This window comes from Galeopterus variegatus, unplaced genomic scaffold (genome assembly GCF_000696425.1).
Source record: "Galeopterus variegatus unplaced genomic scaffold, G_variegatus-3.0.2 Scaffold89, whole genome shotgun sequence".
Lineage (NCBI taxonomy): Eukaryota > Metazoa > Chordata > Mammalia > Dermoptera > Cynocephalidae > Galeopterus > Galeopterus variegatus.
In genome coordinates, this window is record NW_007726200.1 from 636,071 (window position 1) to 659,066 (window position 22,996).

Here is a 22,996-nt window from a genome sequence, read left to right on the forward strand (position 1 = left end):
TTTTGATAACTTCGAGTTACCAATTAAAGATTAAACACGTTCACAATATTCTGTTTAAGGATGCATACAGTTAATGCATTCTGGAAAGATTTCCTTGTAAAATTGCTTTAAAAAGAAAAATGATTTTGGTGTTTAATAGGATAAATCATTAACTTTCCCAAATGACTAATTTCTGAAGGTTCTACATATCCAAGGTCTTGCTGTATGAGGATACTATATCTGAGACCTTCTTGATGTATCAAGGAGTAGTAGTCATTGAGTCTACCAGAAATGCATAACATACTGTACAGGTACTCTGAGGATAGAAACACCATGGATCAAGGTGTAAGTGTGTTTCTATCCCCAGAGTACCTAGACAGTGTGAGATGCATATTCAGTGGACTGAATGTTTTCCACAAAAACAAGACAAGGGCCCAGCCATCAAAGACTTAGTTTTTCCAGATTTGTTTTATATGAAGTTTATTGTCAGAAGTCCTGGGAAATGGTTGTTATAGCTTTCTTACCTAGAACTTCTGCTCCTGTGTTCAGCATTCATCAGACGTGTAGTACCTTCATGGACCAGGCTCTGTGCAGGGCAATTGAGATACAGTGTGAGTGCTTGGAAGTGAGAGGTTTCTAGCTCTCTGCAGTATGACTCTGGGAAAGGTTTTCTCCCTGTAGAGACTGATATTTATTTTTTTCTTTCTGATATTAAATAGTTTATGAGAAACAAAAGATTAATAAAATTGTCTTCAGCCCTAAGTAAAAACATATTTTAAATGGCTAAAAATATAATAAGACTTATTACAATTCTTTTTCCTATTCTTGACCAGGGTAGAGTTCCTCATTTTCAGCCTACTTGTAAATAAAAGGGAACAGATCATCTGAGATCTTGCTTCATTTGTCTTTGTGGGTTATTAAGGTTTCTGTGTAACTGGGCTTTGGACAGTCCTTTGTGATAACAGGGAAGGTTGAGAGATGGCCTCCCTCCAGCAAGGGAGAAGGAGCCATAAAGACTGAATATCATGTTGTTCATATCAATACAGTTTGCTCCAGCATAGTTTCCCAGATCACAGCTGAGAAAAGAAGGAATGTACTGGGCTTCACTCTTCAGTAGAGCCAGATGCCCAACAAAGCAGGAATAATATCCTATATCTGTGAAGTTGCCAAGGCAACATCAAGGGTAGAGGGAAGGGTAGACGGAATGATTTATGAGGGTTTCTTATTATAGGAACAGGTCTAAAAATACCCTTCCATGTCTTGCTTTCACAAGGATAAATAAATAACACAGGATTACCAAGGGAATTGTGATGCATGAAAGCTTGGGACCTTATCAAGAGCCCAAGGAGAACAGGGCGAAGGGCAAGGAGAGGAGAAGCAGAAACAACGAATGAGGAAAAGCGTTTATGGTGTACTTTTAATCTTTTATTGAACTGATGCTGTGCCCGGATGTAAAACTGATTTTTTTTAAAAAACATGCAAAACAAGTTGTATATTTAAAATATGCCTAGGGGAAAAAAAAGGACAATTTACGTGGTAAAATGAAGATATCTTATTTCTATATTTTTAAAAAAAATACCTCTTAGCTTCTACTTTAATATTAGCAGATTTACAGAGACAATTACATGTGTGTAGAATAACATGTTATGGTAGCAGAGGTAGAAATTGCATTTTATTTATGAATAGTTCAGAAAGAAGCTCTTGGGGCACATAGATTTGGCTTATCTTAGCACCCTCTCTGAGCATACTGCAATCAGCCAGCCTTATCCAATGTCCATGTTGATTTTCACTCATGAATTATTATGTTGGTGACTGTATCAGTTTTATATTGCTGGGTAACAAATTGCTACAAATATAGCAGCTTAAAAGCAACATACATTTATTATCTCACAGTTTCTGTGGGTCAGGAGTCCAGGTACAGCTTAGCTGGGTCTTTTGTACAAGGCTATGATCAAGATGTTGACCAGGCTACGATCTCAATCTGCACGTTCAACTAGGGGAGAATCTGTGTCCAAGCTCATTCAGGCTGTTGGCAGAAATCATTGCTATAGAACGGAGGGCTTCAGTTTCTTACTGGCTGTTGTGAAGGCTGTCTGCAGCCCATTGCCACATACGCTTTTCAGCATGGCCACTTCATTAAGCTAGCACAGAGAATCTCTACTATGTCTGTTTATATAGCTATTTGTTAAAAGCAAGCCCCATGTCCCACCACACTCAAGGAGAGGGGGTTACATAAAGGTATGAATGAATACCAGGAGGGTAGGGATCCTTGGGATAACGTTAGGGTTTGTCTGTCATGTGGTCATTCTAAGGAAAAGGGTAAATTCTTTAATTTTAATAGCTGTGCAGTCTGGAAATCTGTTCAGTATTAGCATGTGTGTAGGCTAAGCTAATGAAGCTTCCATTTTTTATTTTTTTGCCTTTTGGTAAATGAGGAAGGGCAGAAGTGAAGTTGCAACCTTACTTAATGGAAGCTGACAGGAAGGAAAAGAGAGGTTAGCAAGGTTGAAAGAGCAATGAAATGAAAGAAGAGAATATTCCCTATTTTCACATGCAAAAATACAAATGATGGATTCAACTATTCCATTGTGTTCCCTAACCCACTTTGGAAGTCTGAGAAAACAGTTTGAGACTCAGTTCCTTTAGACTAACATGTGCCTTAATGTGCTTTCTATAGACAGTATACTCTATGTGTATTTTCTGTTACTAAATCAGAAATGTTGCTTTGCACAAAGTGGACAATTTGTTAGTCTACCCTGATGTCCCGGTCTTGGGACCTGGAAGATATTGTGGGCCTTGAATATTCATCCCTTACAATTAAAACATTTGTAAGCCAGCAAGCTTGGGTTATGGTTTAGGTTTTAATACGGTTTATGTCCTAAGCCACAGTGGGACTTGAAGAAAACTAAAGAACAGGACTGCAGGTGATTCCACAGGTGATTCCTGTGGCTGAATTGATTGTTTCCACAGTATCTAGTAAGGAACAGTGATCAGAAATTTAGGATCACATGGTAGACTTCAGGGACCCAAGCATTTCTTTGCTTCCTAAAATGGCTGCCTTCAAATTCATATTTAGGACAACCTCAAGCAACTAGAATCCAGATAAAAGGACCCTTCTGTTAACTGACTCTTCATTTATTTTGTAGCCCATCCAGTTTAGCATAAGGACACATCACAATGGCAGGTGATTTACTTCTTGGGCTATTGTCTGTAGTACAGTGCTTGACAAATAGAAGATGCTCAGTAAATGCTCATATGACAGCTACTACTATTGTTATTATTTACACATTCAGCTCAGTCTTCTCTGCTTCCTACAATTATGGTAATATAAGATGCAAAGTAACAAAAGGAAGAATAATATAAACATAAACAACAATCATAATACATTTTGATGAGGTCTGCCACGTTAGTCACTTTATCTGCACTATCACATTTAGTCCTCATGACAACCATGCAAAATATGTATTATTATTCTTATTTTATAGACAGTGAAACAGCCTCAAATTTACACTATCTTTTATAAAGATTTTTACCCATCTTTATATACCAAGAAAGTAAGTAAAACAGAGTTCCCTATTCTGTTAGTATCTTTTTTGTTAGGCTGCACTGCACATTTGTCCATTGCACGAACTCATTAGAGAAAAGTCCTCCAAACAGCTGTCCTAATTTTTAGAAATGTAATTTGGACCCATGCTAATTTGTTTCATATCATTGGAAACTGAGAATAGCTATTCAGTACTAGTCAATTAATATTCCATGTATACTAGGCACTTTAGGTAGTAATTTCACATATCAATAGTAATTCCCCACCAGTGCCTTAACATACACATATAACTCTGTCACACATGCACTGCCCTGCCCTTTACTTCCGTGGGCATGTGCCCTCAGGCTCCTGGGCTGCAGTACTCGACATGAAATGCTCTACAGCTCTACCTCTCCCTGTCCCCTCATCCCTGCAGCCACAGGTAACTTTACCTGATAGCTTCCTATGTATCCTACAAGTCTCAAATGAGATGTTTTTTTCTTGGCAGAAATTTTTCTTGATCTTCTGGTCCTTTCGCTACCCTGTCCCTCATAACTTCCTCATGTGTCCTTTCCTATGCACTTATCTGTTTACTTGCCTCTCTCACCCGCTGGATTGTGAGCCCCTTGTACAGGGGCAGTACTCTGTTGGTTGCAGTGTCCCCAGCGTATGGCTTAGGGTAGGCACTCAGTGAGTACAGACTAAAGTTACGAGAGAATGCACATCTCATCTTAGCCTCAGAGCAGCTCTGGGTGACAGGTAGGAAGCCAAAGCTCTGTGAGTGTGTGGAACTCTCACAAGGCCACCACACCACAGTTGATCTCCTGATTAGAGACCAAGTCTCCTAACAGTGGTCTCTTTCCTAGGAATAATGCTTTTTCATAAAATCTTTCATTTTTTTTTTTTCCATCCTAAATAAACTTGGTTTCTTTAACCATTCCTTCCAGGGATGTTTTTCCTAACCCTTTCAAGATTGCTGATTGTTATTTTATAACTTTTATTTTTTTCATTTTACATGTTATATTTTAGTAAGGCATTAAAAGCATAGGACAAAGCAGACCCAAGGTTTTTGGATGTTGTAGATTTCATCATGCTGCTTATTTAGTTCTATTGAGTCAATACCTCCAGGGCATTGATACTGCCTTAACCTCTTCCTTTGAAGACTTTTTTGTGCAAGGTAGAATATACTCATATCTAAGGAGACAATTCACAAGGTTATGTGCCTCCTCTGCCTTACAGAGGCATTTTCCAGAAGTGTAATTTGAGGGTCGCTCATACGTTGAAGAATATAGGGGAGGGCTTTTACTGTCACGAGGTTCAGAAATGTGGCTGGCTCCTCACAGACATAGCCTCATAGCACCATTCCTCATGATTCCAGAGTGAATATTCTAATTCCCTGCACACTGGAGTGATTCTTCATTTCCCACAGTTGAACCTGTTGTATTATCTTATTACCTACTCTCTTCTATGGTCCATAGGGGTAATTTAATTTTCAATCCATGTACCCACTCCTCTTACCTAATTTCTCCTCAGTGCCATGCTTAATTCCTTCATATTTACTCATTAATTAAATGAGAGGACTTGCTAAGTTAAAGTTCACTATCTTCAGAATTCTACATGATGCTGTCCTTGAATAACTGATGCAATCAATATTCTTTGAGCTGGGTCATGTGATAAGCCCTCTGATTTATCAGTGTTTCTTTTTGGATTGAAATAGGGTATTAGTGAAGTTTTATGAGTTTATTCTTCATAAAGATAGATTAGTCTTTACCTATTCATTTTTTGAATTTGTATTGCCTAGTCCCAGAAGGTGTGGAAGTAACACTGATATGTCTGTAGATTTCAGGAATATCCATTTTATGTCTCAGTGCACATATCCCACAGTTTTCTGTTCCAACTTTTAGGTGCTTTATGAGGCCCTCATATGTTTTTTTGTTTTTTTGTTTTTTTTCCTTTTTTTTGTCTTTTTTCATGACTGGCAACGGATCGCAACCCTCAGTGTCGCGCCCGTACCGGACCGGGACCGGCAACGGGATCGCAACCCTTGGTGTTGCACCTGCACCTCGCTCAGCCAGTGAGCGGCCAGTCTGTATGTGGGATCCGAACCCTCGGCGGGAGCGCTGCCGCGCTCCCAAGCAGCGCACTGTAGCAGTGCGCCACTGGGCCGGCCCCCCTCATATGTTTTAAAAATAACTTCTAGTGACCCCAGTGGTAAGCTATTCCTTGGATTTAGAACAGTGTAGCCTGCAGTTTCCAGCCTTCCTAATTTGCTGGAGGAATCTTGGATTAGATTCTCCCCCTTTTCAAGGTGGCTGTCTGCCTTTCCACCCCAGTGCTTTACAGAGGTAACAAGATCATGGTGGACTTATCTTTAAAAATTGGAGGTAAAAATACAGTATTAAAAACTTCATGTTACAGTGTCATTTATTTAGAGCTTCCTCTCCTTTTCTATGAAAGGCTACTATTTTCCTTTTGTTCTGTTGTTGCTTAATGCTTTTCAGTAATGTCCACATTTGTATCCTGTGATGCCATGAGCATGAGCTTGGGGGCAGGCTTACTCGCATTCAGGTCTTTGCCCAGCCTGCAGTTGCAAAATGAGATGAAGAGTGTTAATATTGACCTCATACAGTTGAAGTGAGAATTGAATCCTCTAAAATGTGGAAGTACTTTGCTATAAACTTTAAATACATAAATAAATAGATTGAAATGGCAAGTATTAAGTGTTGGTATTTATGTCCAAAATTGCCAAATGCCATGTCTTTATGTTTTTAGTCAGAATATCCAATAAGAATATAAGATTAATAGGTTAATAAATGAGCACCTCCCATTCTGTAGATGTGTCTATTTCTACTGCTCTCATTCTCTATTTGTGGGTCTATTTCTTTTAATGCCCACCATTATTTCTCTCAACTCTGGCCAGATTTCTATAAATGGGTGTAACAGAGAAGTAAATTTTAAGTATTAATAATTACTCTTGCAATATAATCTTAAATAAAAACAAATGAGTAGGATATTCATTCTTATCTCTTTAAAGAACTCATATATTTTTTTTTTTTACTTATCAATTAATTCTTGAGTCTTTTGCCTCCAGTGGATCAGTGATTTTCAGTAGAAAATCTTTCCTTTCCATATGACTTTATGCTTTTTTTTTTACTGGAGAGTTAACAGCAGGGCTGCTAAAACACTTCCAATTCAGGCATATCTTTTCCTCTTCCTCTTTCTTTTAGAAAATGATTTCTTTGAATTCTGTGCTCAGTTTGTTTCCAGAAACCTACTGAAAAATATATGGTACAGATATGAATGTTCATAGTTACAGAACAGCAAAGAAATATTCTGTTTTGGTGGCTTTTTTTAAAATAATGGGGAATGTGGGGTTATTCATACTGGGGAAAGGGAAATTTTGAGAATTTTAGGCACTTTATCTGACTGGCAGTTATGAGCTCTAGGTTTTGTTTTGTTTTTTTGGTTTGTTTGATTTTTCCCCCCCCTTTTTAAAAACCTACTTCCTTTTATTAACTGACTGTTGCATGGGAAATGACAAAACACTATGTTTTTGGTTTTTTTAATGGCCAAGGAAAGCCTTCTCAATTCAACTGTACCTTTTTCCTCTTGCTTTGTAGCCCTAGGCTGATCACTACTTCTGTATCTTCTTCTTCCTCCTTTGAAGAGTCCACTTTGTTCAAGTTGTGAATATTGACTGAGTACATTGTTAGTCCAGACTCTTGTGATTGCAAATGACAGACCACAAGTCAAACTAATTCATTTAAAAGTGGGTATGGGGGGAGGAGGGCTTATTGAGAGGATGCTTAGGTAGCAAGGAAGAGTAGAATCTGCACTATTCCTCATCCGAGTCTTTGTGAAGGGGCTGTTGCTCAAGCTCCTTCCCTTAACCCTTGCATCTGCTAGGAAAGGCCATGTTCTCTCCTCAGCACCTTGAAGTAGATCCCTTCCTCTGCTCCAGTTGCCCTCCCATCCCTCCTCCTGCCCTTTTGGTCAGGTTAACTCCAGCTTATTCTTCGGGACTCAGTTTAGGTAGCCCCTTCTCCTGGTCATTTTCCCTAACCCCTGCCCCCAGCCTGGGGTGCATCCCTTTTATGTGTTTTCATAACATCCTATGCACAGGACCTGTCTATGTACTTATCAAACTTTGCAGTAATTGCTTGTTCACTTGTGTGTTTCCCAACTGCACTGTGGACTTCTAGAGGGTGGGAACTGGGTCGGATTCATTCTTTCATTCTTTGTCCATGGTCTCATTCATAAACAGAGAGAAATTTTGTTGAATGAGTGAACATGGGATCTCCATTCATTTCAGTGATATTACTTTCCTTTCAGGGCTGAGCTCAGGACAGATGCCAAAGCCTCTGTCCTGCTTCTAAAGGCCTCATTTTAAAACCAGACTGGATGTGATTCCTTTCCACAAACAAATTCAGTGAAGAAACATGAATATCCTTGCAAAAAGCCCAAGTCTGTTGTTGTTTTGGTAATCATCAGTTTTGTGTAGTATCTAGATATAAATGACAATGACTTAAAAGATATTTGTAAAATATGTAAGTGAACCTTAATTAATGAGCAACCAGATTAACTATATAGTTGATATGAACAGAGTGGTGGGAATTGGTCAGGAAGGTGCCAGACAACGAAAATTAATACTTAGTGGGTAATTTTTAATCTTTTTTTCCCCAACGAATCCAATTATTTTGATGAGAAGTCTAACAACCCTTTAAGTAAGTTGAAAAAACTTTTTCTGATACATATTAACTTTTGTCCTTCCTTCTTAGGGGTAACCATAGTATTATAATATTTAATAACTTTAATATCGTTATTTTTCATTTGTTCTAAGGCTGAAATATGCTTGGTGGTTCATCAAGGACTCTGATATGCAGGTCACACAAAACGTGTAAGAGCACCTTCTCTTATTGACTGACGGTTTTGTAACCACTGTGATTATACTCTTTAGTGGTTATGAATCCACAAAAACCATTCACAATAACAGTTTTGGGAGGTAGAAACTAAAAAGCTCCTCTTTTTTCTTGTACGTAGCTTTTTTTCTTAGGGTATATAACTTGACACCTAGTATTCTGAGCCTATGAATTAGCAAACCATTTTAATGGGACTTTGCTCTGGTTCTAAGAGTTTTCATCATCAGAAACAAGGTATTTTACCAGAAAAAAAAATGAAAGAGTTGGTTTTACTGACATACTTATGCATTCCTTGTTCTCCCCCTGCCCCCCCCTTTTTTTTTCCAGTGAGCATGTTTTTGAACACATTAACACCGAAGTTCTACGTGGCCCTGACAGGCACTTCCTCATTAATATCAGGGCTTATTTTGGTAAGTGGTGAAATCCTCATTTAAAAACATTCTGATTACTAATATGTGTGTTAGTATATGTACAAGAAAAAAAATCTGAAAAATATACATCAGCAGTTTATAGTGATTATCTTGCATATCTTGTATATGTTGGGTGGGAGGACTTATAGAGGCCTTTCACTGTCCAAGTTACGTATCTCTGAAATATTTAAAAAAAATTTTAAGCAGTCATATGAAGAGTCTACAAAAAGCTCATGGAAAGATTCATATTATCTTTTAATTTTATTTTTCCATGAACTTCTTGAAGTACTCTCATATATCACTTTTGTTGAAGGGGGAAATATGTAAGTAAGATGGAAAATAAGGGGACACACAATTCTATGTCAAATTCTAATGTATAAGATACAAATAAATGTGACTCAGCTGGACTAAAAAATGCTTTTTATTATTTTCATCAAAATGGATTATTGGACATAATTACAATCAGTAGGAATATAGCTCAGTTTTTTAAAATATATTGATATGGATGTGGCAATTCTAAACTTTCTTTCCCTTCATCTTTTCTCTTAAATTTAGGTTTAGTTTTTTATTGCTTCCTTTAAAAAATCCTGAATAGACAAAAAGCAATATGATTATCATCTGCATGGCTCTATTACCTTATGCTCTGTAATAGTTGCAGTTGTGCTAAATTATAACACCTGAAGTAGTTCATTTTAGCAACTTCAAATGGAGACCTTCTAAACTCAGTGGGACCACTCTAATATAATTAAATCACCTTTAGGGAAAAAGAGGTTTTAGAAATCCCCTTTTTTCTGTACACATAATCCTGTGATTATGATAGAAAAACAGGCACAGGAATGGTATTATAGAATTGATATTAAGAAAAATGGAAGATCAGTAGAAAAACAGAAAAGTTTTAGGGGAGAAGGCCATAAACAAGTGGAGCAAAGAGCTCCACTTGGGCCTAGAATAATGGAGGATTTCAGAAGCTTGAGCTTATTAGTAAGGAGCCATAGAAAAAATGGATAAATGAATAAATTTATGCAGGGCAGAAACCTACAAACAGGTGAAAGGGATGGTGGTGGTGTGGGGAGCATCTTTTTGTGATCAGAGCATATCCAGGTTCATCTTGCTCAGCTGTATAGCATGTGCTGCTGAACTCAAGGCATGAGATGTTAAAGTTGATGTTATTGAGCCAGGAATGTGAAGAATATCAGCAGGAGCCACTCTAAAATGGTTTTATAAGTGGAAATCCAAATAGAAAGCCCAGTGCTGGCTGCAAAGACTGACCCAAGGTGAGGGGAAGCATATTAATGCTCTTCTTTAGAATGGGTTGGAATAAGGTAAATGTGGTCATTTGTACCAAGTCACCTCTTAAATACTGGTCTGCCCCACCTGTATGTTTCTCTGAAGCCTTCCCTGTTCTGTATAGACAAGAGAAAAATAAGGACACCGTAGAGGGTTGTTTAAAAGCTGTAAAGTTTCACTAAAGGACTGTATTTTTATTCTGAGCTTGTATCCCTCCTACTTTTTAATGTTAAAATTTCCTTCTGATGGCCGGCCCAGTGGTGCACTGCTACAGTGCGCCGCTTGGGAGTGCAGCGGCGCTCCTGCCAAGGGTTCGGATCCCACATACAGACCGGTTCCCGCTCACTGGCTGAGCGAGATGCGGGCGCAACACCGAGGGTTGCGATCCTGTTGCCGGTCCCGGTCCGGTACGGGCGCGACACTGAGGGTTGCGATCCGTTGCCAGACACGAAAAACGACAAAAAAAGGAAAAAAAAAAAAAATTTCCTTCTGAAATGATGGTGATAGTGGATAGTGTTGTTATTTTACTATTATTACTTGGCAAAGAAAACTTTAGCAGCCCTAAATTGGACTTCAAATTTGGTAAAGGGCAGGAGAGTTTTTAATAGAATGTAAAAGCTGAGAGTATGGGAACCACTGGCTTAAGAGACCAACAACCTCAAGAATTTTCTATTTGACCTGTGGAGGGGCAACATAAATTATCTAAAAGGGAAAAAGTAAACAAAAATATCTGAGTCTGACCTAGAGCAATGAATGGAGAAGAAAAAGGCTTTAGATAATCTCTGAAAAGCTCTCCAGTCCAGTGCATCCAGGGCAGAGAAAAATGAACTGAGGGAGGATTTGGTGGAAAGAAGCTAGCAGAGACTGCTTTGCTAGAAAACCACAGAAAAAATAGGTGTAAATGTTGAAGGTTTGGGGATGAGTCTCTCACTCCAAAGGTTTCTAACTTTACTGGCTAAACAGAAGATTTAAATTAGAAAGCAATATGCTTATTATTTAGAGTTAAGTAAGAAACAGTATTAAAATATTGAGAATTCCACAATGTCCAGAAGAGGACAAGGAGGAGGTAGAAGATGACAAGAGAAAGTAATGAAGAAGGCAGATCAGTTTTGGTGAGACAGATGAAAGAGGAGGAAACCAGGGAATAATCAGGGATTGTTGATGTTCTAGGCCTTTACAGTCATTCAGCTCAAGCCTTCCAGAAGAAAATTTGAGACTTCCAAAGGAAAGAAAAGGAAGTTTTTTGTCTAAGCTCATGTGGTTAGTTTGTGGCAATTCAGGCCTAAGAACCTATGTCTTCAGGTTCCTACCTTAATATTCTTATATGGCCTGAAGAAACTTCAAACTTGGAAAATGCTTTCACATGCTTGATAAGTTCTTAAGTATTTGCTGAAAACATGGCAATCTTTTAGCATATACAGTATACATATTTCTTGAGAAGAGGAGAGAGGTATTATAAATCTCCATCTAATAATAATCATTTACATTTTAAATAATTTAATATTTTTTTCCTAAAATATGTTTGAAGTATTTTTTGATTAAACAAATAAGGAAAAAGTGAACTTTTTTGGATACATTTTATACTGAAACCAGTAATTGACAGTGATGCTGAAAGGTAGGTTTTTGTTTGCATGTTCCTCCTCTCAGGGGATGTTCACTTAAGAACATTACCTTCTAGCTGATGCTTACTATGTGCCAGGCACTGGTCTAAAGCACTTTCCATGCTAACTCATTTACTCTTCACAGCAATAAAATGAGGTAATGGCTAGTGTTGTTTCTGTTTTTCTTATACATAAGCCAAACAGATAGAATAGATAAGTTAGTAGCCTGCCTGAGGTTGCACAGCTAGCAAATGGTGGAGCAGGATGGGAACCCACAGGCAGCCCTCTTGCACAGGCAGCCCATGCTTTTATCACTTATTTCACTTATAGCCTCCGAAGTTCTCGACTATTTTTCTGGCCTGCTGAACAAGTGGCAAGTCTGGATTTTATTCTAGCAGTGTCTTGGTGTGGGTTCACAGGCTATAATTACCACAGTGTGGGTTATTTCCTTTCACTCTGGTAAGCTAGGCCCAATGGTTGTTTTCCCTTCTAACTCAGGGATGGCAAAGTCCCATCAGCAATAGAGATTTCCCAAATGAGATTTTCCGCCTATGCAGATCTGGGCTGGCAAGGCTTTCTCCCACTTGTGGAGTGTAGCTGCTGAAAATGGATGATCACTACATTTGTCTTGCAGTATTCTCAGGAAGCAGAGGATACTCCCAACTGATAGGAAACTTAAAGCAAAGGAAAACCTCTCATGTAGGAAGATTTTGAAAGGCCTTTCTCAAAAATGCTGGTCTATACTGAGGGCAGAGTAACTACAATGTGGGAATCACTCTTGATAGCTTTAGGCTCCTGCTTTAGAGATTGTTGACATTGATATATTTAGAAATTGTTGACACCAGTTGCCTTTGGGGACTAAGCTTTGCTAGGCCTTGAAATGAACCCAGAGATATTCAGCCACTATTCTTTTCTGCCAAATGCATATGAGGGAGAGACAGCATTGAGTTAAAGGATAAGGTGCTTTGCAAACTAGCTGTGTGCTGTGTGCGTAGAGTGCTTAGCGTTTTGTTTCCAGGCCCTGGAGAGACAACTAACTGCTCTCCCCTGAGCAGTGTTCTGAGGGCCTGCCATGGACATTCAAAGTAGAGGGCTGCTCCTGGGAATATTGGTTGTTTGGGGACCTCAGGAATCCTTTGCTGGAGACTGAAATTATCATGCAATTTGATGTCTTAGGAAAAAAGAGTTAAAAACAAACAACCTGGTATTTCCTCTGTGAAGAAAAAGTCAGTTAACTGAACAATTACACATAGAAATAAAATTTGTTTGGCAAACGCTGCTGTCTTTTGCACTAATGTGTTTAAAAATAAATAGGTGTATATTTTATTATGAAATATAAGCTAGCAATGAGTTTGTTATACTTCCTATCTTACTCTTCCCTTTTGGTTCCTGTGCCCATACACATCCAGGTGGCTCTCTCCCTTGCTGAACTTCAAGCTGCCCCTCCGCCTGCTTGGCACAAACCTTACTGTCCCTGTCCAGTTTGAGCCACAGGAACTGCACCTGTTGTTACAGCCCAAACCTAGCAAGGACATGCCCGGTCTGTTTGAAGTAGCCTCTGCAGGCAGTGTTTATTTCAATAGAGAACATTTCTGGGTTTTGTTTTTGTTTTTGATAGTGGCAAGGTGGTTATGTGGAGAAAAGACTCCCCTTATCTTTTCCATTCTACAAACATTTTGAGAAAATTGTTGTATGTTATACTGACATTTTATACATAGATTCCTGTATCCCTATTAACATGTATATAGACATGACCCTACATCTACATTTTATACATATATATTAGAGAGATATGAAAAAGACATCCAGAGCATAATTTTTAAAAGTTAGTATTAAGAACAAACAAGAGAATAGTAAATAAAAGAATTAGTTCATGGATTGGATGAAAAAGAAGTATGTTTTTGGTAAAGTGGTAGAAGAGCTTGTGACTAGACAGAATCAGTTGTAACAAAAGGTCCATTTATTGAGTTCCCACTCTATGCTGGGTACTATATTAAACATTTTTCATATATTATTTCATTTGATTCTCACTGGAATTCTAAGTGGTAGACATAACCAGTGCCATTATTTGGCTGAGTATAAACAGACACAAAGGTTAAATATTTGACCAAGGTTATATAGCAGATAAATGGTAGATTTGAATCTGGCTTTATCTGGCCATGCCCTCCATCCCCTCCTGTTTAAAAGTAAGGGAGTGGATCTGGAAGATTATTATGTCTCCTTTCAACTCTTTTTCATCCATCTGAAGATCTTGACCTGCATTTCAGTTAGCATTTCAATTGATAGGTATATGGATCACCTAAATGATGCTGATTCTGGAGCTGAGAGTGAAAAAAGGCTCAGGGAAACTTGACTAGAAGGTCTGTTGGGGTGTGGGAAGCAGCACATAAATGTCAGTCTGCATCAATTATGAAGCAATGCTCTCTTGGCTCTAGTATAAAGCGTGCGAGAGATGCTGTGGGGGCCAGATGGCAGGGGATCCTGCAGACAGTGTGAAGAAACAGACTCATTTAGCCTTATCAGATTACAGCTTCTTGGGTTCACCATGAAAATTAATGATCTTTGCAGGAGAATAAGAACTAGGCATAGAGAGTAGATAGATGCCTGTCAGGGTATGATTGTGAACATGAACATTTGAATGGATCAGATTAACAATTAGACATGGCACAAGTGAAGAAAGTAAATAAGCTACTGGTAGATAAAGAGATAAAACTGCCTTTTGGGCTTTTTCAGTTTACATTTGAGCACAAATTGAGAGGCTTGAAAGTCATATAATTGCAGGGCTGGGGCAGGAACACTCAGAAGCCATCAATTTAAACCAATAAAGACCTAAGGACTAGGCATCCAGAAAATGTATTATTTACCCAGGTCACCTTGCTAGGTATGGATGGAGTGAAGACTAGAATTTAAATTTGCAGTGTTTTGCTATATAAAGGTGTTGCCTGGAAAGGTGGATACCATCAGGGTATATAGCATTTGATATTTTCATTTTAATAGATCCATAGAAATGGGCCAGGAAGAAAGAGAAAGGGGGAGATGGAAAGAGAGAAGAAAAATTTTTTAAAGAGAAGAGAAAGAGGGAGAGAAAGTGTATGCAACCTTCCTTGGAGGAGACATTTTTTCTTTTTCCAGTGGCCATGGATTAGGTCAGATTTGGCCAGTCTAGAACATGGACCAGCACTTACCACAATTTAGAATTATATTTTATTTTTGTGGTCATATATTATTTTCTTCCTTTCTTGAATAGAAGCATCATAAAGTTGGGGATCATATCTGTGTTCCTATTTACTATTGTGTATAGCCTGCACCTATAATGCCGTGGTAAATACTTAAAAATATTTTTTGAATGCACAGAAGATCCAGTTGACTGACTGAATTAACCAAGTGCACTGGTATTATCTGGGGAGCTAATTTAAAATGATGGTGTCTGACGGGCCGGTCCCGTGGCTCACTTGGGAGAGTGCGGCACTGGTAGCGCTGAGGCTGTAGGTTCGGATCCTATACAGGGATGGCTGGTGCACTCACTGGCTGAGAGTGGTGCAGATAACACCGTGCCAAGGGTTGCGATCCCCTTACTGGTCAAAAAAAAATGATGGAGTCTGAGCACCAGCCCAGACCAACTGAATCAGAACCTCTAGAGGAGGGACCTGGAGGACAGCTGCCATCACAGTAAGAGCTAGCAGGATTTGGGACAAATGACACAAACTGGTTTCTCCTGATTCTCAGTGGTCTCCATGACTTCACCCCAGGAGAGTGATCCTCCCCTCCAGGCCATAGTAATTAATGCTACAATGGAAAATCTCATCCTTTGAACATAGACACTGAGGTGGTGATAGAACATTGGCTGTTGACTGTGAAGGTCACCTCTCTGTTTTTCCACTTTAGATTTTAACAGTAAAATCTAACTTCACCTCCCTGTCTTTTCTCTTAAAGGCTTGGCAATAGGTGGCCAGGAAGGGGAGCAGAAGGGCATGAATGTCAGTTCTTCACATAGCGCCCCCCAACTGATGAGGGGAACAGATAGCTGACAAGGGATTAGCTGAGCTGTAGGAAGCAGAAGGACAAGACCTATTCAATAGCTATTCAGTATTCCTAAACAAAACGTATAGAAGCCAAGAATTTAAATTTTAAAAAACTTTGTCTGTAATGAGGAATTGAGAGAGACTTTGAAGTGGTCAATCGGTAGTACAGAGAAAAGGATATATTGGAGAATTCAAAAAGGAAACTGAAAAGGTTGCAGATATTACTGTAATGCATGCCCACTACTTTGGTTTATCTCATTTATGCCCAGATGATCTCCTTTTCCAGAAAAACTGTTTACCACCAGGTAAATTTTGAATACTTAAAGTAGGTGTCAATTTGTCAGTCTTTCCATGTGGGAGTAGACTGCCAGAAAGTTTCATATTCCCTCTTCAGTCACTACCATCACTATATCTATCTTCCTGTGATTTCATCATCAACTTTAATTCTTAAGAAGCACCTAGTCAATTTCAGGGTTTGACATCTTTATATTTACCCTGCGTTTAATGGAATTGGTGTGGAATTTACCAAGGTTCTACTATATGGGAATCTGTAACATTTTTTAATGCAATATAGGGTATAGGGAAGTCCCTGACTCATGAACAGAAGGTTTTATATAGAGAACATGCAATTCAAAAGTAGAGGAGGCATAATTGGATCAGAAGAATCTAGACATCTTCAGGAAAGATTCAACTTTTAGGTCTGCAAGATGGCTGGAAGAGCCTTGTTTATTGTTCCTTTGCCAGATTTTGTTCCCTTCCTGTGGATAAAGACAAGACAAATCTGCAGTTTAGGCTAGCTGCAAGCCTGGGTCTCAGCTCCCAGTCCCACTGCTCTTTGGTCATCCTCTCTGCATCTGTCAAATAGTAATGGAGGAGGTCACTGAGCATTGGTTACTGGGTCCTTGCTTAATGCATCTTTGTTTTAAATATGACCTTTGCACTGAATATAGCTTATGGCCTTTCCGCCCTGCAAGGTATAGGTGAAAACCACTTCCTCAACCCTCACATTGTCAATTCCACCCCACCTCCATTATTTCCAGAAGATTAAACTTACCTGCACCTCCACTGAGATCAAGGTTACCCGGTTTTTATCTCTTTGTTGCCTTCTTACCTGTGAAACAGCTTATATCACGTCCTATTTTCCAAAATAAAACATCTCCCTCTATTCATTTATCCTTCTCTTTCTTGTCTCTCAGAACAAGAAATGGTAGATTACCTTTTCAAAATAGGATAGATGTGCTTCCTGTACTCTTGGTGTCATGCTTCTTGGTCATTTGTACTCTTCCACCTTCAGTTTCCCTCTTTGCACTGGATTCTTTTCCCCTTCCACAAATCTGTGTGAGTCACTTTTCATAACAAAGTCAACACAAAACTTTTCTTTGATCCTACTGTTTATTTAGACTATATTCTTTTACATCAACCTGACTAGCTCTTATCTATTCACTCAATCTTCTATCCATCTATCCATCCATCCAGTCTTCTGATCATCTATCCATCCTTCAATCCTTCTCTCCCTTCGTCCCTTCCTTTCTCCCTTCCTTTCTCCCTCTTTCCCTCCATACTTCCATCAACATTAACTGAGTGTTTACTGTGAGTGCTTAGTAATAAGCATGAGTGCTTAGTACGTATAAGTGCTTAACTAAATGCTTATATTACACATTAGAAAACTGAGCCCCAGAAAATCAAGAGAACCAACCAGGGTCACACAATCTGGCTATCTAGTTTAAAGGGTGGTTGCCTTTAAACTAGATGGTAGGGTCATTATTGACTTCCTAAATGCCAAACCCAGTTGATGCTTTTTAGTTTTTATCTGACTCGAACTGTATAATTATTAGTGTAGAGCATGAGTAGGAAAAAAGCACTAGAGAGGTTAAGTTTTTAAGACTATGAAATGCGTAAATTTATATATTTTTTGTTATCTATCAGATTTAAAACTTTTGCTCCACTGTGGTGGGCCAACTAAGCTGCTAGCATGTCCAAGAACTACTTTTAAAATCTAAATTTGTTTATGAGAGCTTTGTTGTTTGCATTGTAGGTATGCAGCAGGAAAAAGAATTCAAAGTGACATCAAATATGTGCACATTAAATAACACTATCATTTGAATCTGGGAAGCTCTTTAAATACTGTGAAGTACTCGCCTCAAAGCCTCACATATTTCAGGATAAGAGGAAGATTGTTATGCTAAGACCCAAAATTAGAAGATGTGGTTTGAAGTTTCAGAAGTCTTCAAGACCTCCCTTCTTCCTTTCCTCATTGTTCATTGGAAGAACAGGAGTCCTTCTTTACACTTGTGTCCCCTGTACACAGCAGGGTCTGTATTTCTGTTCTGATATGACAGGCCTGAAAACCCCCTTCCCCACCCCTCTGTCTTCCCGAATAGCTCCATGAATAGCCCAGTCTTTACTGAGGTCTACTATTTTTGCATTAGAAATACTGGGTAGAAGGTCTGTCTCCTATCATAATTCAAATATCCAGTCTCCTATCATAATTCAAATATCCAGTTAATATGAGTCATTTACACCTTAGGGTGAATTATCTGGTCCCATTTGATAGACTACTTCTGGATTGGTTTTTATAGCTAAGAAAGCACAGAGAGACATTGTTGGAGGGCACTTGAAAGTGAAGATTTGAAAAGGGAAATGATAGGCTATATCTGTCTGGTTTTGTTTACAAGAAGCAAGGCAGTTAGAAAAAGAGGTCTTGTTGTGGGATCCTGGTAAGATTAGTGGCAAAGTGCTGGGGCTTCAGGCTGAGCGACACTTTAATTAGCTATGCAACTTTGATGGGTAGTCAGACTGCACCTTGATGGGTAGTCCTCATTTCTTATCTGTAAATGGACTCTGTTACATAGTCCTTTAAGGTCCCTTTTAGTGCTGACATTCTATGGTTCTGCTGGAGGAACTGAGAAATCTGAAGCATCCTAAGATCTTTTTGTGTACGATGGGTACAGGAATGCTGGGAGTGACCTGGGAGGAGACACTGTGGATCTGTGGCATAGACTTGTAGTGGCAGAGGCCAAATCATTGTAACCCTGGAGCACAGCTCATGACTTGTATGGGACACTTAGTGCTGTGTGATGAAATGAATGAACTAATTAGCCCGGTAGGTGCCCTGGCAGTACAATATAGAAAGCAGAGCAAAGACTTGGGGCAAAGAATGCTCTCCCCTACTAGTGACTGAGAGCCATTGCTAGTTCTGTGACTAATGTTCTGGGTCCTGTGGAGTCTTCATTCTCTTCTAATAAAGACAAAGCCAAGAATCTCTTGAGGGCTTTGATGAGTGGTAAGGACTGTGTGGTGAACGATAAGTACCGTCTGTCACAGTGATTTCCAGGACTTTCTACCAACACCTAGTAAGAGAGAAGATGCTGTACTAACCTGAATTGTTGACTGGGCAAAAGAGGCTTACCTCATAGCAGTAAGTGAGGTGTGCTGTCCTTGGGGAGGTATGTACATCATTAACATAATAAGTGGTAGCTTTGCTATTACTTTTGGGAAATAATTGTGCAGCAGGCACTGAACTACATGTTTTATATGGGGTTGGTGTGAAAATTGAGGACAATTGAGGGTAAGTAATAAATGTGAAGCTGATGTTCAAACAGATCAAATAACTCAACTGTGGTTACAGACTCCCTTCTGAATTTATAGTCTATAAGCTTACCATTCTAGAACTTTCTTCCTTCTTCAAGCAAAATCTCTTATTCCTAGTACTCCAAATGTTACAGACTAGTCCTTCTTAACTTCTATGCTATATTCTCCCCACTCTTCCCAGAGTAATTACTTGAATGTTTTAACATGTGGAAATTCATATAGTCAGCAGGAGTAACTCCCTGGAATTAAATCAAGGTGTCTTATTATAGGATTGGGAACATTTGGTTTGATGGATACTTCCTTCTGGTCACTCATAGATATTATTTCTATCTTAAAAGAGAAAACATCAGCTTTTAAATAATACCCAAATTTCATTCCAGAGTAGATAACAAAATCTGGTTTTTATTAAATAAGTAAGGATAAAGGTAATTATCCTTAAATTATCCTATTTTGCAAAGCAAAATATAACTTTAATCAGCTACTCTAATAGTTCCATATTAATTGCACATTCCATATTATATTATAAAAATATAGTGCAGCTATCCTATGAGATTTGGGATATAGTTGATTCTTAAATTTCTTCTGTGGAATGATTTGTGACAGTGTAAGGAACAAATCCCAAACCAGTTAAGGGTGAAGATGAAAGGATGTGGGAGAGAGCAGCTTTGAACAGTAGTGGGAAAGTGTTCACTTATAGAGAGAGGCAGAGGGGTCCAGATAAAGAGGGCCGGGGACAGATCGCTTGCTTTTCTGGAAGGCCTGACTTCAGTCTAGTCATGTAAGCATCATTGTTCTTTCTTTTTATTAATGAAAGTTATTCCTTTTCTCTTTTGGAATCCACAGTATATAACAATTGGTAAACTTGTGAACTAGGAACACTTATGGTGTTCATCAGATGCTTGTGTTTATAAAGCACTTCTTAGCAAGTGGGACATTGCTGAGTCTTAGCAGTTGAGTGCCATCCATATATGAAACAGGATTCGTTTCATTCTTTCACTCTGTAAACCAGCGTTTCTCTAAAAAGGTCTTACTAAAAAAGAAAAAGGGAATTTTGCTCTTAAAAATTTTATGCAGGTATAGTTTTATCAGAATATAAAGTGGCAAGAGTCAGAATATTTTATAAGCAATACTTCAAAAACTGGCTTATTTATATCCATTTCTGGAGTTGTCTTTCAGCTATGGTGATTTTGTTATATGAATATTATATAAATTTGGAGGAAAATAATATTGAACAGATCTTAACAGTGTTCTTTTATCCATGATTATAGTTCTAGGTTTTTTTTGAAAAAAAATTAAGCAGAGAAAACCATGTTGAGAATTTTAATTATTATTGGCATTTTAATTTTATTAAAATATTTAATTTTTAAAATAAATTTTTTATAATAAAATTGTTTAGTTAAGTATTTAAAGTGGATAGAATTATTAAATGTAACATTTTATGTTCATGTATGAAGAAATCATAAACAATAACAAGAACTATAAACACGTTTATAATTTTTCTGTTCTAGATATTTGAATGGTGGTATTTTCGCAAGTATGGAACATCATTCATTGAACAAGTCTCAGTAAGCCACTTGCGCCCCCTTCTGGGAGGGGTTGACAACAACTCCTCCAACAATTCTAACTCCAGTAATGGGGACTCTGATTCCAACAGACAAAGTGTCTCAGGTATGGAAATCCTTCATTTTGCAACATTATTTGCTTATTTTTACTAAATTGTTATTGTGCTCTTACTAAATTATTATTAATATAAGACAGTGATAATGTTACTATTTAAAGATTAGGCTTCAGAGAAAAATACAGTTCATTTTCCCAGAGAGTTGACAACCTGTATCAGAGAAGTAAGGTATAAGCATCCAAGGGAGAGGAAATGTTTATCTTGTTAATTTTACTTTTTCTCCCATTTGATTTAACTAATGGTCAGGTCAGTGTTCCCAACCTGAGGCTTCAACCTCCTTTTCTGTAGTTTCTCAAACCTCAGTGAGTGTTACATTTTCTTCCCTGATAATTGCAGATTTATTGCCATCTAGAGCTGATCATATCACTCCTTCCTCTGCTTAAAAGGTTTCATTTGTTCCCATTCTACTGAAGAAAAGGCCTAGATTCCAGATTCTATAGCACAGCATAAGCCACTTCCAACCTATCTTGCCAACTTTGGCTTCTGTCACAATCCAGTCCCATTCAGTTTTCTCGCCACATGAAGCCAATTTTCATTTCTTGAACATGCCATTTTTCTCATGACCATCTACTTACAAGTCTGTTTCCCTTTTTCATGTGTTTGTTCATCCATTACTGCCCAAATCAAATGAAACATCCTGGGAAGTCCTTTCTGATAGGTTGTACACTCTCTCTCCACTTTTACTGATTTTTAATATTTTTACCTTTAGCAACATTTATCAAATTGCATTGTAATTTTTAAGGTACTGCCTTATCGTAGGATCTCTAGTATCTTGCACAGTGTCTAGTGTATCTTTGAAACTCAGTGAATGTGTGAGTGCATGCAAGGCCTGTACTTTCTCCCCTTATAAAACGAGGGAAGAATATAATTTCCGGGCCGATCCCGTGGCTCACTCGGGAGAGTGCAGCGCTGGGAGTGCCAAGGCCGCGGGTTCGGATCCTATATAGGGATGGCAGGTGCGCTCACTGGCTAAGCGCGTTGCGGGCGACACCAAGCCAAGGGTTGCAATCCCCTTACCGGTCACAAAAAAAAAAAAAAAAAGAATATAAATTCCTAGTTCAATGTCTTTGTAAACTCAGTAAAACATTTCTTAAGTACCTATTATGAACCTAGCCTTGTATAGGTTCTTATGGATATTATGATTTAAAAAACAGTCAAAGTCCTTGTCCCCATGGAACTCTGCATCTACTCTTTGTAAACTCAGTAAAACATTTCTTAAGTACCTATTATGAACCTAGCCTTGTATAGGTTCTTATGGATATTATGATTTAAAAAACAGTCAAAGTCCTTGTCCCCATGGAACTCTGCATCTACTCTTTGTAAACTCAGTAAAACATTTCTTAAGTACCTATTATGAACCTAGCCTTGTATAGGTTCTTATGGATATTATGATTTAAAAAAACAGTCAAAGTCCTTGTCCCCATGGAACTCTGCATCTACTGAAGGAGACAAAGTGATACATACTCTGATTGTATGAGGGAAACATACAATGCTATGGAAAACAAACTTGGAGAAGGGGTTTACTTCTTGAAAGAGAGGGGATCAATTCTGAGACTGGAAGGATGAAAAGGAAAAAATTAAAAGAGCTAGGTTAGATCTTTTCTTCTTCCTCTCTAGACCACATTTCATAACTGTCTAGCCATGTTATAAGCATCAAGGAGCACTGTAGATATACTTGTATTTTGTTTCTGATGTTGATTTAATGTTCTTTTAATAGGGCCTTTGCCAGCCAGCCATGAGTGATACTGGATAGCTCTTGGTATACATTTAGTTTATACTAAAGGGTACAGTCATGAGAGATGACACCACCCGGGTAACAAAATTGTCTGAGACCTTGTAAACTCATCCACTTTGTGAAAGAAAGAGAAAGAGACCTGAGCAAAGCAAAATATAACTTTAATCAGCTACTCTAATAAATGTGGGTTATTATTCTAATGAGGAATCTTGATCATTCGTCATCATCACATAAATAGTTATGGATAATTG

The 22,996-nt window shown here is 38.3% G+C and overlaps 1 protein-coding gene across 2 annotated transcripts in view; it reads left to right on the forward strand.

Moving 5' to 3' along the window:
• ST7 (suppression of tumorigenicity 7) overlaps nt 1–22,996 on the forward strand; it is a 204,862-nt gene that overhangs the window by 72,253 nt on the left and 109,613 nt on the right. For both annotated transcript variants that reach the window (XM_008581019.1, XM_008581028.1), the window contains exons 2-3: nt 8,749–8,831; nt 20,841–21,000. In XM_008581019.1, coding sequence (XP_008579241.1) covers nt 8,749–8,831; nt 20,841–21,000 — 243 coding nt within the window. The remainder of the gene's footprint in view (nt 1–8,748; nt 8,832–20,840; nt 21,001–22,996) is intronic.